The 18,733-nt window shown below is 41.7% G+C and overlaps 1 protein-coding gene across 10 annotated transcripts in view; it reads right to left on the bottom strand.

Annotated features, from left to right (window-relative positions):
- Positions 1 to 426: 426 nt before the first annotated feature.
- Positions 427 to 18,733, bottom strand: part of EMB2788 (ribosome 60S biogenesis amino-terminal protein) — a 71,876-nt gene continuing 53,569 nt past the window's right edge. For 6 of the 10 annotated variants that reach the window (XR_016049189.1, XR_016049190.1, XR_016049191.1 and 3 more), the window contains 4 exons: positions 3,246 to 3,599; positions 2,575 to 3,007; positions 1,286 to 1,379; positions 427 to 1,192 (listed from right to left, as the gene is read on the bottom strand). Coding sequence is in view for 4 of the 10 variants with exons in the window: in XM_088858036.1 (XP_088714162.1) it covers positions 979 to 1,192; positions 1,286 to 1,379; positions 2,575 to 3,007; positions 3,246 to 3,599 (1,095 nt within the window). In the remaining 6 variants the exon portion in view is untranslated. The remainder of the gene's footprint in view (positions 1,193 to 1,285; positions 1,380 to 2,574; positions 3,008 to 3,245; positions 3,600 to 18,733) is intronic. The other 4 variants (XR_016049188.1, XR_016049192.1, XR_016049193.1 and 1 more) reach the window with 2 other exon arrangements.

Raw genomic sequence — 18,733 nt, 5'->3', positions numbered from 1 at the left:
CTCCCTTACTCTACTACTACTACAAAAATAAAAATAAAAATAAAAACCAAAAAACAAAAAGCGAGAAGGGCCTCATCATTCCTTTCACCGAAACTACTCCATCGGGAATTGGAATCAAATGACAACGTACTTTCCATAATGAATAAAAAATTGTAGATAGCAAGACAAGCTTGATACTGGGTAAAACAATGGAGGATTAAGCACATTCAAGGCAGGCCATATACTCCCATATTTACAACAAATTGAGGCACTGAACTACAAATAACTAGAACTTAGACCTTTTTCTGTTCTTTTCCAAGCAGGGTCGGTCAAATGTAGCAACTATTTTCCGCATTTTTCTTTCTTTTTCACACAAATCAGAGGGGAAAGGATCCCCTACTAGTTCTCAAAAGAGCAAAACACAGTAGATACAAAGTATTTTCCGCATTTTTCAAACAATCACGGTTTAAAAAGATGTAATAAACATGTACAGATACTAACCAGTGTGGTCAAAAAATAGAATGTCATGTTTTGTGGTTCATCTAAACTAGACATAGCATGAAAAGTTCGATCATTTCAAACACCACGGCTACACATACAAATCAGGCATAACAAGGCCTTAAGAGGAATAATTAGAAATAATTACATAAGAAATACATTTACATATGATCATTTAAACCACCTTTAATGGGGGGTTTCTCTTCATCACCATCCATCATTTCATGGATAGGGACACCACAAGGACTATGATCTTTCCATAATCCTTATGATTGCAGTATTCTCCCTCTTTTTCTCTAAATTGCCCAATGGCCTACTAACCAAATCGGCAGCCCTTTTTTGACCAGCTCCTTCCCCCGGCATTGTCCAAGTGCTCTTCATTTTCAGTGAGAACAAAACTAAGAAGCTATTTCAGGCGTAAGAGATGCCTTCTATGCGCAATCTTGCAAGAACTACCTATATTACTCACAATATGGTAATGGCACAAAACAACTTTTGGTCTTATGACTTCCCTGGTGCATTTATGAGGATCTCTCTAACCCCATCCACAAATATGCCAAATTTACCTGCATCTAAAAGCGACAATCTAGAGCTTGACAATTTTTCACTGACTTCCAAGAAAAAGAAACGTAGAGCTTGACAAGCATGATTTTCGCTTATCATCTCTGATTCTGCCGATACAGATGAAAGATCCCGCCATGACTGATAATAAGACCTGTTGAAATAAATAAATACCAGAATATCAGAAACTTGGCCTTCGATTCAGAACAGTAAGAAGAAAAGAAAAGGATGAAAAGAGTGCGCTAACCATCGCCAGGCAGGATTAGCCTCAACGGGGCAACTTATCTTTGATGCTAACATCTTGAAGACCCTTGTAAACATAACATTACCAGAGTTTGGATCTGTTCCAAGGACAAAAACAAATTAGGGAAAAGTTTATATAGAGCCTAGGCTCTAAACAATCAAATTAGAGACTACCTCAAAACTTTCACTCGAAGAGGTTGTTTTGATGCTCAAATATCATCAAATTGATCATTTTGACATCAAGATGCATGAAGATGAGGAAAAAATGGATTTCAAGTATTGAAAAAAGTGCATCTTGTAACGTATTTTTGGACCGTTAATTTTCAAGACTTTCAAGTTTTCATAGATCTGCTTAATATACACTAGTTCTGAAGCTTTCAATTTTATGACTAAAGATGAAAATATAATTTAAGGCTATCACAAAACTTTTCAGTATTGAAACCATATTTCTCGACATTATTTGAAGGTGGGCTCTAATTTGATTGTTAAGAGCCTCGGTTCTATACAAACCACACCCTAAAAATTAATGGTGTATCTAGAAAGACTCCATTGTAAGCATAACTTATCTTTGAGGCTAACATCTTGAAGACCCTTGTGGACATAACATTACCAAAGTTTCGATCTGTTCCAATGACAAACAAATAAAAATTAATGGTGTATCTAGAAAGTACTCCATTGTAGACTTAGCGGATGGTTGATTATTATCCATACATAAACATGACTTGCTGAGTCCAACTATCCAAACTGAACGTACATCTGAGATGTTCAGTCAAATGGCCTGCAGTCCATCCAATTTAAGCAACCAAAATTTTGGTGCTACATTTGGCCACATAATATTGAAAAAACTCCAACAAACTTGCCCCTACTAATGGAATGCAAATCTGATACTCACAAAGAGTTATCTACCACTAACACATATTATATTCCTCAAATTTTAATGGGAACATGGCATAACCTTCATTGATCTGCAGAAAAATTTAGTGCGTTTATAATTCTGTACAGGCATTTGTGGCCCATCTCCCTCCATCTTGTTAGGTACAAATTAGTGTAGCCATTCTATATAAAGGCGTGGGGTCCTTCAGTCATTTTCATACTGGATTTCCTTTTCACTCGTTAATTTATGGTTAGTTACGCTTGTCATATCCCTAAACCGAGCAATGGCTCAGTAACTTTCTACATCACAGAGAATCTGCAATTTATCTCTTGGGGGAGCGTAAATCACAGAGAGAGAGAGAGAGAGAGAGAGAGAGAGAGAGAGAGAGAGAGAGAGAGGAAGGGGGAGGGATTGCATACCACATGATCTGTGGAGATCGGCTGAGAGTAATATACTTAGTGCAGAAACTACAGATGGAAAAAATTTGTAGTTTACTCCTAAAAGCTGCTGCAAGTAGAGGATTAACCGGGCCAATGCATTGTCAGTACTATTTTCGGACCCTGCCCCTTTATGGGGCACTTCTTCCAGCAGGGAAAGCAGAGTTTGTGGCCTTGAAACTTCCATAGGAAAGAAACCATCTTGACTATTTCTAGCTTTGGAGACCCATCCAAGAATGACTGAAGCTGTAACCCAGCGCAACAACTTTGCAATCAGAGGAATTTCACTCTGGTTTTCCTCGGGAACAATAGCACCAACCTGGTTGAAGTGCCCAAGCAAGTATACTGGTGGACAGTCCGACACCAAAGCTATAGAGATGGCCCATATAATAAAATTCACCAGTTTTCCTTTTTCCTGCAAGCTCAAATCAAATGACAGTTTGTTAGGGGACTCGTGATGAATAAAATAGCATAGAATAGGATAAGATCTTTTGCTTGGGAAAATTTTTGTAGTTTGAAATGTGAATATATTGGTCCAAATAACGCAATCACATAAGCTCATCCATGCCTAAGAACACCCCAAGGAATGCAGATGTGCACATAAAGATATATACTCTAGAGAAAGAGAGAGAGAGAGAGAGAGAGAGAGAGACCAAGCTCGATGTTATCGTTGGTGGTGAACACATAAGTATAAACTTCAGTCCAAGTTCAGCAATGTGAGTGCATTGCATATTGTAAAACACTTCCTCAATAATTTGATATATTTGGATCAATCCCTCAAACGATAAGCTAAAATGTGGCTGATATATCTTCCTCTTCTGGGATATCCTCATGGTTGAAATTAATATGTTCAATATGGATTCTACCAATGGTATATTGTCCTTCACATGTGTCAAGTGATGCCTGATCAGACACAAAAGATGAGATGAAAGTTCTGACAACTGTTCGAGTGCGTGACTTTGTAGCCACAGCATTATACTTCTCACAGAGATGATCTCATTAACTACCTGAAAACAAATCACCAAATATAGTTCGGAGAACAACAGAAATCATTAATCATTTTCTACAGAGCAACACATGAAATATAACAAATCTATAAAATGCCATAATGTTCTAATCACATGCCTCCATGATACAGACACAATCAATGGTGCCACTAAAAATAGAGCTTTTAGTGGAGATTTGGCTCATTCTAGGACAAGCACCAAAAAATTATGCAGATTAAATTGGAAAAAGCGATTTTCTCTTATTTTTTGCACACTTACTTTTTCTAACTTTAGGAAGTTCATCCCCTCTGGGAAATTGTATTTTCCCTTCTTTGTCTTGTCCTGCTTTAGGAAATTCAAGAATCGAGACATTTGATTCAAGAATCGAGACATTGAGAAATTCAAGAACTAGATATGAGCTGGAAAAGAATTTGCTGTATGCTTCCCTTTATGTTTTGTTTTTTTTTTAATTACTGTTTTTCTTAATATACCATCCCTGAACATCAAAGTAATTGGGTTTTTTTCATAAAACTACTATCTGTTGAATTGTCTCTGCAGAGAATATATTCCGTGTAACTTTTTAACCAGCCAAGAAAACAAAAAGCAAAAAGCTTTGGATAAAGCAAGAAAAAAAATGTCTCTTTCCATCCTTTCTCTCTCTCTCCTCAAACACCCACTTGTATCCCTTTCTCACTCTAAACCCATTTCTGTATTTCCATGGCCCCTCAAATTTCTAGTTGCATGAATGCCTCAAAGTGGCCGTTATCTCTCAGAGAGAGAAAACTAAAGAGAGAGATTCCTGTGTTATTGTGAAACTCTACAGCATCCCTCACATATCCTTCCACGAGGACGTCGCCATCAAAGACAATACTGCTGCTTCAATTGAGCCGTGATTGTCCTTAGGTTTTTGGTTATTGCAATTGTGGTGTTCCTAAAATATCTGTAAGTTCCAGAAGAAATGTTCTGGTTTTTGTTTTGTAAATAGAGAGGAAAAAGTGAAAATTCAATTACACTCTATCATTAAAAAAAGAGCAACCTAGTCATTTTTTCTCTGAAAAATCCCACGTAGATATGAGAAAACCAATGTCAAAAGTTAAACTTTGGGAGGACCAATATCTTGAAAAAAAGCATCTGGTACGTTTTTTTCCTTAAAAAGCTTAAAAATATTGAACTTGGGAGTAATGTGAATAGCTATTTCAGTGATTTGTCAAAAATGTTTGAGCAATGCATGTTTATAACTCCCTCATTGTTCCAACAACTTCTGAACAATGCATGTTTATAAGCACATGTAGTTTAACAGTTTATAAGCACATGAAGTTTAACAGTTTATTAGTTTATAAGCACAATGCAGTTTATAAGCACATGTAGTTTAACAGTTTTCATTGATGAATAAAAGTACGATTGTTCGTCGGTACTTAAACAGTTTATTCATTGATGAATAAAAGCACATGTTTATAAGTACATGTAGTTTTCATTGACGAATAAAAGTATGATTGTTCTTCAGTACTTTTAACAGTTTATATGACAGAGCCTTCAACCTATGTTAGAACTACGTCTACTATTGTGCATAAGTTTCTGCGTGTGTATAAACTTGCAATTAAAAATGACAGTCAATGTAATTCCTTGTGCACATCTGTGTGTGTATGTAACACAGACACGCCATTCTCAACTTAAAACTTGAGGATTCATGGAAAAACTTAGGATACAAGGATTGCACATATTCATGGGAAAGGCCAAGTAGGATGACCAGCTACCTAATTGGCTTAAAAGAAACGACATGTTCCCATTGCTCTAAGCTCCGCCAGAAATTTGTGTCGAACAAATTACACTCAAAACAAAATATCATCCTAAACAATACCCAGAATCTTTCAACATTGACAGAGCAAGAGTTCTATTCCCTCGTGACAACAGCATTTTGTTCATCTATGAAAAAAAAAAAGAGAAAAAAAAAGATGAGAGCTAAACCCTTGGCGGGTGCCAAAGGCCCGTGGCTGCCCAGGCGTGAAAATGCCCCTCGTAGAGGGTATTTTTTATTTTTTTTTAATTTAAAATTAAGGTAGACAAAAAAGAGCGAGCAAGGGGGGGGGGTGTTGCGTTTTCAGTTCATATGGAACCAAAACCCCATTTTGTGTCATTTTAGAGTGAGAAACAATAAAAAACTGAAAATTTACAGTTTCCAAAAGATAAATGGATTTATCAAACTTTTAAGAAGTTGATTCAAACATCACCCTTTTAGTTTGGATTTTCTTTTGGAGACTTTTTAAGCTTATTAGGGAGGAAGATTTTGAGATTAGGAAACATCTCAAAGGTGGAAGTTTGAAGATCAAGTAATCAAGATTAATGAAAGAACTTTGTATGTATTATAAATTGCTTAGGTTAGTTTGAGATATCTTCTTCGGGTTAGAAGTGGTGATCTGGGTTGAAAATATGGCTATAACCGGAATCCTTTAGATAAAATTGTATAAGATTCAATTGTTGTGAGAAGGATATAAATGGGGGTACAAACCGATTCAAAAGACATCTTGCCGATATCAAGGGGGAACGTTGCCCCTTGTAAAAAGGTTACTAATGCAATTAAGGAAAAGATAAAAGATTATATGAAACTAATCACAAAAGAAAGAGGAAAAAGAGGCATGCATAGCAGAGCTAGGTTTTGGGGTTCATGTATAGGAAAGGAAAGGGAGTTGCAGTTGTGGATTTGGGGGTGGGAGGCCTAAGAGACCTTGGGTTAGGGGCCTATGAATTATTTTTTGCCCCGGCCTAACCCTGAAGTGGCAGGTGAGAAAACCAAGAAGCAAACAACCATTGAAAACATAATCAAGAAGTAAGAGAAAGAGAGAGAGAGAGAGAGAGAGAGAGAGAGAGAGAGGGAGTGAGAGAGAATGAGAGAGAGAGAGAGAACTACCCAGTATATTGCTCGGTGGTTTTATGAGGCAGGCATTCCGTTCAATGCCGGTTGTCTAAGCAGCTTCTACACCTTGGTAGAGGCAATTAACCAATTTGGGCTTGTGTTGAAGCCTCCAACCCAATATGTACTTTCCGAGCCTCTTTTGAAAAAAGAGGTGAATGTCATGAGGATGCATGAGCTCAGCATCGGGTGTCTATTATGACCGTTAGTTGGACTGACAAGAAGAGAAGAAGTCAAAAGAATTTGTTGGTGAATTTTCCTTAAGGGATTGTTTCGTTGAGGTAAATCGATGCCTCTAATGATAGCCATGATGCCCATTACATATTTGAAGTGTTTTAGAAGGGCATCAAGGAGGTTGGGGAGCAGCATGTTATCCAAGTTGTCATAGATAACGCTACTCCTAATGTTGTTACCGCTAATTTGTTGTGCCTAGCCTACCCTCATATCTTTTGGACACCATGCGCAACATACTGCATAGACCTCATGCGTGAGGCTACATTGGCGGTATGAGCAAGATTGCAGGTGTAGTTAAGAAAGCTAGGTCAGTTACAGCTTTCATTTATAGTCACACCTTCACGCTCAACATATTTACATAAACGAAGAAGATAGTGAGGCCAGGGGTCACAAGATTTGCTACCTGGTACTTATGTCTACATAGTATACATTCGAGAAGAGTCTAGTTGAGGTAGATGTTCACCTCTGATGATCGGAGAATACAACTGGGCCAAGGATCAGAAAGGGAAGAAAGTGAGATATTGTACTATCTAAGGCTTTTTGGCGAGGGGTGAAAGGCGCTCTTAAGGTATTGTTTCTTCTTGTCAAAGTCATTCACATAGTTGATAGTGACAAGTCCTCCATCGGCTTCATATATGAGGCAATGGAAAGTTGCAAGACAGAAAGCACATAATTTGGATAATGATGTGAGCCACTATGATCCAGTTTGGGTAATTATTGATGAGAAGTGGGACAGGCAGCTACATAGACCATTGCATGCAGCTAATTATTATTTTAACCCAGCTTTTTATTATGTTGATGGCAATATACAGACAAATGATTCAATTATGACTGGATTTAATAAGTTCCTGGATGTGCTTGTCCCTAATCAGGACATCCAAGACATTATATGCACTGATGAACTAATAAGTTACAAGTGCACATTGAAGTCTTTTGGGAGTGCAATGGCAATAAGACAAAGGAACAAAAGTGATCCAGATAATGATATACTTAACTCAGTCTTCAAGTTCAAGTTCCATGTTTGTTGTTTGTTCTCTATAATTCATATATAATCGTAATTCATAATCAATTTGTAGCCAATTGGTGGATCCAACATGGATGTATTACTCCAAACTTACGAAAATTGGCCATTCAGATCTTGAGCCTAACCACTACCTTGTCCAGTTGTGAGCCGAATTGGAGTACTTTTAAGATGGCAATTTATTTTGTTAGTTTATAGTTTACTAATTTGTAATAGTAATTACATATGTGGATATTTGTATTAGTAATTACTGATGGCTATGTCAATTGTAATATTAATTAGTTTCATTTGATTTTATTGTATGTATTTATAATTTGTCATACAGATTCATACAAAGAAAAGAAACAAGATTGAATTACATAGGCTAAATGACCCAGTTTATGTCAAGTTTATATGATACTTGAAGGAGTGATTTACTAAGAGAGATAAGAGACCCTCTCAAAACAAAACACATGGACAATGCCATGGAGTAGTTGGTTGATAATGACGAGGTAAAGGGGTATGAAGGATCGACATGTGATATGGTCGTGGAGGTCCAAAGACAAAAACAACTCTCCTAGAGCCATTAGATCATCTTCATAGTGGATGAGGGTGGAGAAGGATGAGGATGAAGTAGAGACAGATTCAGAAGAATAGAGGAGGACGACCATTATATTGAGGAGGGATTTGATTCCAATGATGATGGGCTCAGCTCTGATGCATACGATGCAAGCATGCAACTGACCCTACATTTTCTGATGATGACTGAAGACTCTTTGAGTCTTCAAGTCTCTATTTTTTTCATTTTACTTTTCCTCCTCTCATATGTATGCATGGACTATGGAGTATATGCCCATATGGAGTCATAGAGATTGGAGTGTATGTGGACCATGGACTATGTATTACTTCTTTTCTTTTCTTGATGATAAGTTGATGACTGAATTTAAAAATTTTGAATGTTGGATTATATATTCGTAACTTTACTATGCATCTGGACGATAGTATGGATTAATGATATGAAATGTATGGCTTATGGACTATGGATAGACTATATGTTATGCATTCTTAATGTGTTATATGCCTCGATATGCATTTTTTAGCTTCTACACAGAAGTTACAGAATCTAGACCTAAAACAGTTGGATTAGACACCTCCTACGCTTCTTGGTCTACTTGGGCCACCCAAGTTCTAGGCAGTCGCATCCCCCCCCCCCGGCGGTCGCCTAGGCACCACCGGGCACTTTTTGGAGCACAAACAAATTGTAGATGCTATAGCATGTCTCATAAGTGCACAGGAAAGAGGATCACTTGAATAAATCTACACTAGGTTTCTAAGACCTATAAAGATTGTATAGATAAATTTCAATTTTGCTATAATGCCCCAAGTGTGAGATGTGATAACACAAATGTCCCAAGAAATAAAATATGCAGAAAAGGGACAATATATAAGGAAATACATCATCATCATCAACGCTTTTTCCCAACTATCTGGAGTTGGCTACACAAATCATGGTCTGTAGTTCTACTCTATCAAGGGCCATACCCTCAATGAGGCCATAAGTGGGCAAATCTTTTCTCACTACCTCCAACCATATCCTTTTCGACCTCTGCCCCTTGCCCTTTTTTAGTCTTCCACTTGAACCAACTCGCACCTCCTAACAGGTGTTATACTGGGTCTGCACTGCACATGGCTAACCCATCTAAGTCTACTCTCTCTCATCTTATCACCTATTGGAGCCACACCTAAATTCTCCCGAACGTATTAATTTCAAATTCTATCCCCTCTTGTCTTGCCACTCATCTATCTCAATATTTTCATCTCAGCTACACTCATCCTTTGGGTATGTTGTTTCTTGACAGCCCAACATTTTGCTCCATAAAGCAAAAAGTTGGTCTCACAGTTATCCTATAGAACTTCCTTTTCAACTTCATTGGTATGCGGTGATCACATAAAACTCCGGTTGCTCATCTCCACCTTGCACACACAGCTCTAATTTTATGTGCAACATCTTCCTCAATCTCTCCATTTTCCTAGATTATCAACCCATGATTTCGAAAATGCGCTCTGTTTAATAGTTTTGAGCTGTCAATCTCAACTACTTCCTCGTCTCTACTCCTATTATTACTAAACTTGCATTCCATAAACTCTGTCTTAGTCCAACTAATTTTAAAACCTTTAGATTCTAGAGCATCTCTCCAAAGTTCTAACTTTGTGTTGATGCTGCTTCGGGTCTTATCGATCAAAACTATGCCATTCGCAAACAACATACATCACGGTACCTCATCTTGTAGATACCTAATTAAGTCATTTATAACTAAGACAAAGAGGTATAGGCAAATGAGGAAATACATAGTTTCCCTAAACTGTACTTTATAATTTCAACACTCAAACTCAAGTTCGTGGATGTGTGTCAACCTTGCCCAACTGGCTTTGGTGAATATGCCAAGATATTGACCCTTTTTTTTTGTCCCTTTGTTTTCTTGACAATTCTATAAGTCGACCTTCAATGATGCATGTCGTCTAAATGGTGTTGCCCACCAAGTTTTACTGTGTGAAATGCCAAAATACCTCAATGTCCTTGGTGCATCCATGAAAATCATTACACTGTCAAACCACTAGCCAGATCTGGACCTCCGTCCTACAGATATTCAGGGCTTTTTGGGGCGCCCAGTCACAATCCAGCAACTGCTCCCCCTGTTCCCTAAGTGTGGCCTGCTCTTACGGTATGCCTCAATCTAGGCCCTGTGCTGGACAGTATGGTAGGAATGAATTAGGTGAATATTTCAAGGTAGGGTATCCAGAGCTCACATCATAAGACTGAATCACATCCACTGAATTGAATGGGGTAGCCATAGATAGAAGTTCAAGGTCTTCACAACCTTAGACTTCCCTCAGAACAGGTTTGAAACTGCAAGGTCCTGCCAGATGTCAATTATAAAGTCCTCACTGGTTTGCACGAAAGTAGGCACTCTCCAGCTTAACTTTGATGAGTGCTCCTATGGCAACCCAGCAAGTGCAGGCATTGGAAGAATCTTTAGAGACAGCACCGCGATCACTTTACTCCCATACTCGAAAAGTGACCACAACATTGACCGAGCCATGGCACTGGCTCTTCTCAAGGGCTTAAACTGTTGGATCATTCCTGAGGCACCTCACTGGTGGTTGAAGGAGACTGCAAGACATCACAAAATCATCCATATGCCCATGGAGACTGGATCAAGTAATTGAGCAGATGCTCAATCTTAGTAGTCAGCTACAAGTAGTGCTTCAAACCTCGGCTGAGTCAACTCGAACTTGGCTGAGTAACTCAGCCTCGGCAACTCGCTCAGGTGAGTTTCACAGACAAATGTGGGTTCTTAAATTCACTTTAAAAAGCAAAAGTTTTGTTAATAAATCACTAATAACGGATTTAAAGATCTATTGTTATACAAATTTATGTTTTATATGACGATTTGTCGTATTATATGCTCTATTTTTGTTTTTTATCGATTTTTCTAAAAAATTTCAAGCTATATGAAATCAACTTCTTCATACCTTCTATATAACTTTTTCCATCTTTTACAGACTTGTAATGATGTTTACAATTTGTTTTGATTTTAACTGATTTTTAACTCTTTTAAGAACTACATCTTTCCACAAACACTTTGTTCCTTGCTTTTAAAAAGTCAACAAATTATCATCAAAACAAACAATATGGTACCTCACACCATTATTGCCTCAATACATGGTTCTCAATATCAGTGCTCCCCTCTGGTAACCCAAGTTTACCCACATACTGCCAACCATTCACCCCTTCTGCCAGGAGCCCACACCCCTTCTTCCTTGCCTCCTGCAAACATTCCTCACAACTACACTTCTGTTCTCAAGACCCTCAGTCTCCCAACTGCCCACTCTCTCGTATGCGCCTCATTCTACCCAACTTCTCTGGAAACCCAAGCTCTCCCCATTCAGCCCACCTGTTGAACCAAGCACCAGAAGCCATTGCCACTTTCCCTCACCTCCTATCCGCTAACCTTCCCATTTCTAGGCACTCATCTTTTAACATCATTTCCATCCGTGGTCAACCCAAATCTTGTTTCAGTGGACGCTTGGAATCCTCCTTGATTGGCCAGTTCCACCCTCACAGAGATGACCTGAGAGGGATAGAAAATTGGGCACGAAACTACTGGCAAGAACCCAATTTTCTGTGCTATACTATGGCTGGTGGAGGAACACTCTTCATCTCCCCGTCTGCTTCAAGTGCACATAGAGGACTTCAGGGCAGCAAACCCTCCTTTAAGGGTGCCTCTCTGAGCCGCACTGCTTGGAGTCACAGCCATGGAGCCCACACCCAAAAGGAAGATTTGGCTGTGTGCATTTGGCATTCCAACACATTCAAGGTGATAGAAGAGGCACATGGCTCCTTCATATCGATCCATTGGAAATCATCGGAGTTTTTTCTGTTGGGAGCATACCAGATTCTTATAGAGTCCATAGAACCTCACTTCATCCCCTCCATGCTTTGGCTGGAAGCCAAAGGACACTTCTTCTAAGTGCGCACCACCTGGTTCGATGCCACAGTCCAGCCCACTCCCAGCCATGCTCAGGACCATCGTCGAGACTGCACACAATCCAAGGACATCATAAGGCTCCCGCAGTAGACCAGGATGGTTGGACTACAGTGGTTCGCAAGAAAGGAAATCACAACTGCTATCACCTCAATCGAAGGGACTACCGCCTTCACCACAGACCCGAGCGTGTTATACATAGGGACGGCCCATCCAATCTGGGCCCACATCCTCCTCATCCCGTCAGCGACCGCAGATCGAGCCCCAGCCTTCTCATCCCCAATGTCCAATCTCTACCCTCAGTCCCACCTACTCTCCTGCCTCCTCACTTTCTTTCTCCTACCCTACTCCTCATGATCGACACATCAACCCCCTTCACGTGCCTACTCGATACATCAGCCCCGCTCCTCGACGTGTCTCCCCGCATGCCAAGAGCTTGTACACAAGCGAGGACACATTTCCACCTTTGAGCGGCCCACCCGGGGCTGAACAGTTGACTATCCCCTCAACCCGTCGCCCGCTAGTGAAAGCAGCTGCCCAATCACAGATGAGCAGGATCTCAACGCACCCCTGGACCCTATCGATGGCTCTCATGATATCCTCCCCTCTACATCATCTCATGCTATGTCGGTGGAATCCTCTCCCCTCTCTCTCTTCTCTTCGATAGCCCAGAGCTCCTGTCCACCGGTGGGCAACCCTTCCCATCTCCCTGAAATCACCCTCTCGGACGTTCATCTCACCAACAAATTCAGCCTCTCCCTTATCTCGGTATTTCAGTCTCCCTCTCATACCTCAGAACTCATCCTCCCTGCCTCAAGAGCAGCCTCGGATCACTCAAACCTACAAAGCACCTACTCCACATCTCATCCCTGGCAGAAGGTTCAACTTTCCCTCCCCCTTTGCCTGCGAACCTCGCTTGTGGACCTTCAACTTCGAAGACTCAACCCTGACCACTCAACCCTTATATCCTTCCCCTACTACCCCTCTACATCACCCTGGAATCGATTTTGCAGAAGGAAAACTTCCCCCTTACTCCCCTCTCCATCCTCCCCCCCTTCTCGCACACCCAACCTCCCGGCGCCCAGCTTCGACCTAGTGACGTCTATGGGGCCCCAAATCTCTCACCCTTGACAACTTCTTTTTCCACCCCAGCTAGAACCTCTCTGTTATGCCCATACTTGGCCCTCTGCCTACCCACCACTTTTCCAACCCCCTTTCACCCCCTCCCCTTTTCGACCTCAGTCCTCTGCACCCCTCTTGACCCTCCCTACCCTAACATTGTTTCGGCCCTCTCGATTAGAGGCTTCACTCACCCCCATGCCATCCCTAACCCTTTTGACCCCAATCCCCTCTTATGGAAGCCTTACCTCTACCCTCTCAACCTTGCTTATCCAGGCATCCGACACTACTCTTTGCCCTCTTCTACTGGCCTCCCTTTGTTCGACTCGCTGTTGGCCCCTCTCTTTCCTTACACTCTTAACCCCTCCCCCCTGGCCTCAGTCCCGTCCAAGCCTCTCTCTCACCAAGCACCGTACCAGTTACGCAAGGAGAACCATCCAAATTTCTTTAACCCCCCCCCCCCCCCCCCCCCCCACATCAACCCTCTCTATCCATCTCCAAGCAGTCTTCCCTTGCCCTTGGTGAGGATCTCCTCCTCTCCTTCCATCAGTCTCTCTTCTCCCTCTCACTCTTCCACTCTAGCAGAGCATAGAGGTAGGGTCAAAATGCTTATTCCCCCTCATATGCCCATACCAATGAACTGCCATCCCCAGCAAGCTCCCAAGTTTCTTCCCCCCCAATCGGTTGACTCCAAATTTGTGGAAGGGATGGATCTGGCATAGGGAAACATACATGAAGTACTCAAGGTGATGGGCTTCAAGCATAATGGGCAAAACAAGGAAATCCATAATTTTCTCAAAGCCGTTGCACAAACCAGACTCAAGAAGAAGACCTCATGCTCTACGGAGCTATCGAATTTCCATTGTACCATCTCCTATGACAGGATTGAACCTTCCCCTTCCCCTGCCTCTCTCGTCGACGCTCTCCCCCTGGCGGTCTATCAGGCGTTCACCCAGAAGTGCACACTCTTCCAACCCTTATCTCTAATGAAGATTCTAGTATGAAATGTTAGGGGTCTTAGCCAACCCCAAAAACGCAGCTGCGTTAAAGACTTCTGCCTCCACTACTAGCCCTTGGTGCTATTTATCATTGAGACCAAGCTCCCCCACCCCTCCCTTTGACAAATTCATCAAGTATGGAGCTCTAGATATTGCCAATGGGAGGGACTTGAGGCCCAAGGGGCCTCGGTGGGCATCTAGGTGATGGGACCCGATCCACTCCATCTATTCCCGAGTAGGGAATTTCTCTATGATAATTGCCCTGTAAAGGGTTTCAGATTGCACTGCGGACCGAATTGGACGAATTAGCTTCTATCCCACCCTCTCCCTCTCTCTGGTGCCTTGAGGGAGATTTCAACATTATCAAGTGGTCCTTTGAAAGGAATACAAGCACCAAGATATCACACGGAATGCTGGACTTCTCAGACTTCATAGACTTACCACTTCAAGGGCCAAGCTTCACTTGGTCAAACCATGCCTTTGTTCCCTCCATGTCCAAACTGGACAGAATCCTCACTAATCTTGATTGGGACGGGACTTTTCCATGAACCCATTCCCTTGCGATCCCCAAAACTACCTCAAACCATAAGCCCATTTTGTCAGATGCCCAAAGTGTTACCAGAGGCCCGACACCCTTTAGGTTAGAACTGGCTTGGCTAGAAGAGCCTAATTTACTCTCTTTCATCCCTGCTTGGCGGCCACCTTTTTCTTTTGTAGCCAAGGATGGGCAGGTTACCACCTCCAACATAAGTTGCTGCTCCTTAAGGCTATTCTCAAAGCCTAGAGTCACCAGCTCCCAGGCAATTTCAGAGCATAAAAATGCAATTGCTCCAATCGATTCGGCTCATGGATCAAATTGAGGAAAGTACTCCTCTTTCAGCACGTGAATGTCTCCTTACAACTCAACCTAGGATTGCCTACCAATCGCTCCTCCGCAGAGAAGAGATCTTATGGTTCCAATGCTCACAAGTTAGATGGCTCAAATGTGGTGATAACAATACGACATTTTTGCATAAAATAACAAACTCCAGAGAAGGGATAACTCCACTACCCATGTCGAAGTAGGGGACCAATCTCTTGATAGTCCATCTCTCATCCACAACATGATCATAGACTTCTTCATATCATTATTCTCGACCCCTTCCTAGCCACGACCTAGGATGAATGACTTGTCCTTGAATTCCACCCCCCAGAATGCAGTAGCTAATTGGAAAGTCCATTCTAGAACGAAGAGATCCTCTTGGCCATCAAGTCCTTAGCTCAGGACAAGCGCCCTGGGACCTAATGGCTTCACGGTGGCTCTTTCAACACTTTTGGTGACTATCTTAAACCTAACATTCTAGCTTTCTTCAAAGAGTTTCATGAGAGGGGCATCATACACAAGGGCATGAATGCGACGTTTATCACCCTGATACCCAAAGTAGAAGGTGCTGAAGAGCTCAAAGACTTCCGCCCCATTAGCCTTATCAATAGTTCCTACAAAATACCCTTTAAGGCTCTCACCCTTCGCCTGCACAAAGTCTTGCAGTGGGTCATCTCTAAAAACTAGGGGCTTTATCAAAGATCGACAGATTCTTGATGGGGCCCTCATTGCACACGAGTGTAAATTTATCCAAAGTACCGGGCCTGATTATTAAACTTGATTGGGAGAAGGCCCACGACCATGTTGATTGAGCCCATTCTAGATGAAACCATTCTTAGGATGGGCTTCGGGACCAGATGGAGGAAATGGGTCCGAGGATGCATATCCGGTTCCATGTTTTCAGTTATCATCAATGGATCCCTTGCAGTTTTTTCTATTCCTCTAGAGGCCTTAGGTAGGGTGACTCCCTGTCCCCCTTCTTATTTTCCATAGTGGCTGAAGTGTTTAGTAGATCCATCGCTGGACTGTATGGTGGTGGACTGCTTTCACGGTTCAAGTTTAGCAGCCAAGGGCCGGCAGTGTCACACTTCTAGTACACCGAGAACACTCTCTTGTTCTAGTGTCCAACACAGACACTCTTTTTCTCTTCCTCAAACTGTTTGAGTTGGCTACTGCGTTTCAGATCAATATGTCCAAATCTAATATGATGGGGGTCTGCACTGAGGCACACAATGTCTAGTACTTGGCTGAGAGGTGGGGATGTCAGGTTGACGAGCTTACCTGGGCTTACCTTTATGCATTGGCAAGCCTAAAAAGTATCTCTGGAGCCACATCATTGATAAATTCAAAAGGAGGTTGGCGGGATGGAAAGCGAGGTTTCTCTCTTCAGGTGGAAGAGTTACATTGATCAAAGCTACCCTCTCTAATGTCCCAATTTTCCAAATGTTGTTGTTTCATATGCCATCTTTTCTTCTTTTTTTGAGAGAAGGTTAACTGTATTTAGAATAAAAGGAATTACAATTTATCTAATCCTAAAGAATGCAGTCCCACAGATTGGGTGCTCAGACAACAATTGAGAGAGAAGAGATAAAAGAGATGTGAGAGTTAGGGGGAGAAACCAAAAGAAGAAAAAATAGGGAAAAGAAAAACAAAATGAAGAAAACGTGGGCAAAGCCTACATGAGAATAAAAGAAGCAATCTCGAAACGAGTGGCCGATTGCCAAAAGGTTAGAGGCGAGGGCCTCCAGTAGTGGTTGCATTCTTTGATAAATGTGAGACCACCCTAGGGTAGTCAGTAGTGAGGTTTGGACCTTGGCATCCAACAAAATGATCTAGTGAGAGCTTCAAACCCCAGCAAGATGGTATAGGAGCGTATGACTCTGTTTTGTGGTGATGATGTCTGATTTCTGGTGGTGAAGAGATCATACCGCAGGCAGGAATATAGAGTGCACGAGAAGGTTGTATTAGCAGGTGCTAATTGTAGATGATGACTTAATCCAACGGACACCCACTTGAGCAGAGCGTAGTATACCTCCCATATTAACTATACCCAGTTCTTGGAGAGGAGTGTAGATGGGAGGCACCTCCCATATTGACTATACCCAGTCCTTGGAGGGGAGTGTAGATGGGAGGCAGGTGCAGACAAAGAGGATGAGGAAGGGAGCGTACGACCAACCCCAGAAATTCCATTCCCACTACGTAGAGTAGAGAGTGAATAGGTAGAGGAAGAAAAGAGAGGATATGGCAAAGAGCATATGAAGGGTGGCTATGGTGGGTTAAGTATAGGGAGAGAATGTACCCAACATGGCGAAAATAGAGGAGCAACAGTGAATGTAGAGAAAAGATAATTGGAGTAAGCGAGAGAAAAATGGTAAAAGAAGGAGAAAGTTGTGTGGGAGCGCAGCAATAGGTATAGAATTGTAAAAGGTCAAAATTGGGGAAAAGGTGGAAGAAGAGAATGAGGTTGTGGAGGAGAAGTTATAGAGGTATGTACCTTAGATTAGTCTTAGTTCGAAGCAGAGACTTGGGCACCAGTGCTGTTAAAGATGAAGTAACGACCAGGGCCAGATGGCTAAATTAGGTAAGGGCTCACTGGTTTGAAGCGAATGCAGATGTCCCAATTTTCTGGAAGAACAAACCTCATAAGAGATACTCTTTTTTTTTTTTTTTTTTTTTTTTTGGGGTAAGAGGTTGACAAACGGTAAGGAGAAAGAGTCGGGGGAGAAGAAAAGAGAAAGATTGATGAGGAGGTCAAGTAGATTGCTGAATCGATAAACCGTGAGAGGCATCTTCCCAAGCCAAGCGATGAGGCACTGAAAATCTTCCTGAGAGAATATGAGGAGGAAGCCTTGTCAAGTGATACTCGACTGAGTAGAGTAGGCCAATGTTGAACCTATAAGGACTACGGGTAGAAGACAAGAGACTCAACGCGAAAAAACCCTGGTAAGTTGTGCCTTTGTAGCGAGGGCATTGCAAGAGATACATGGACAAGGGACCTGTGAGCAGAAAGTAGTCCTCCGCGAAAAAACACTCATGCGAGAAAAGGCAACAAAGTAGTCCTCCGCGAGAAAAGGCCACAAAGTTATGACCTTTTCTTTTCTCTTTTTTTTCCTCTTTTTTTTCTTTTCTTTTTCTTTTTCCTTTTTTTTTCCCATAAGTTTGACTATGAAAAAACTAAATAAGACGGGGATGGGGAAGAGAAGGAGAAAGAAGAGGTGAGATTGAGAAGAGAGAAAAGAAGAGAGATATAGAGATAAGAGGGGTTGTACGTATTGCAAATTTCAGGCATGAGTCAGTAAACTGACTGAGCACCATACCGGATGAATGTTTATGAGCCACGAGTTGCACCTTCCCTGGCTAGTCGATCGGCCACCGAGTTTGCCCCTCTGTAGATATGGGTGACAAACACCTGTGGAAGGTAGGTACATAAGAAATGGGTGTGGTCAAAAATAGCTGAGAGCCTCCAGGGAGGCTGCTGTGTCTGTGT

The sequence above is a fragment of the Amborella trichopoda genome, chromosome 2 (genome assembly GCF_054954075.1).
Source record: "Amborella trichopoda isolate Santa Cruz 75 chromosome 2, AtrichopodaSantaCruz75HAP2 v2.0, whole genome shotgun sequence".
In the NCBI taxonomy this organism is placed as follows: Eukaryota; Viridiplantae; Streptophyta; class Magnoliopsida; order Amborellales; family Amborellaceae; genus Amborella; species Amborella trichopoda.
The sequence above is the reverse complement of the archived record's forward strand: the minus strand, read 5'-3'. Positions and strand labels throughout refer to the sequence as shown.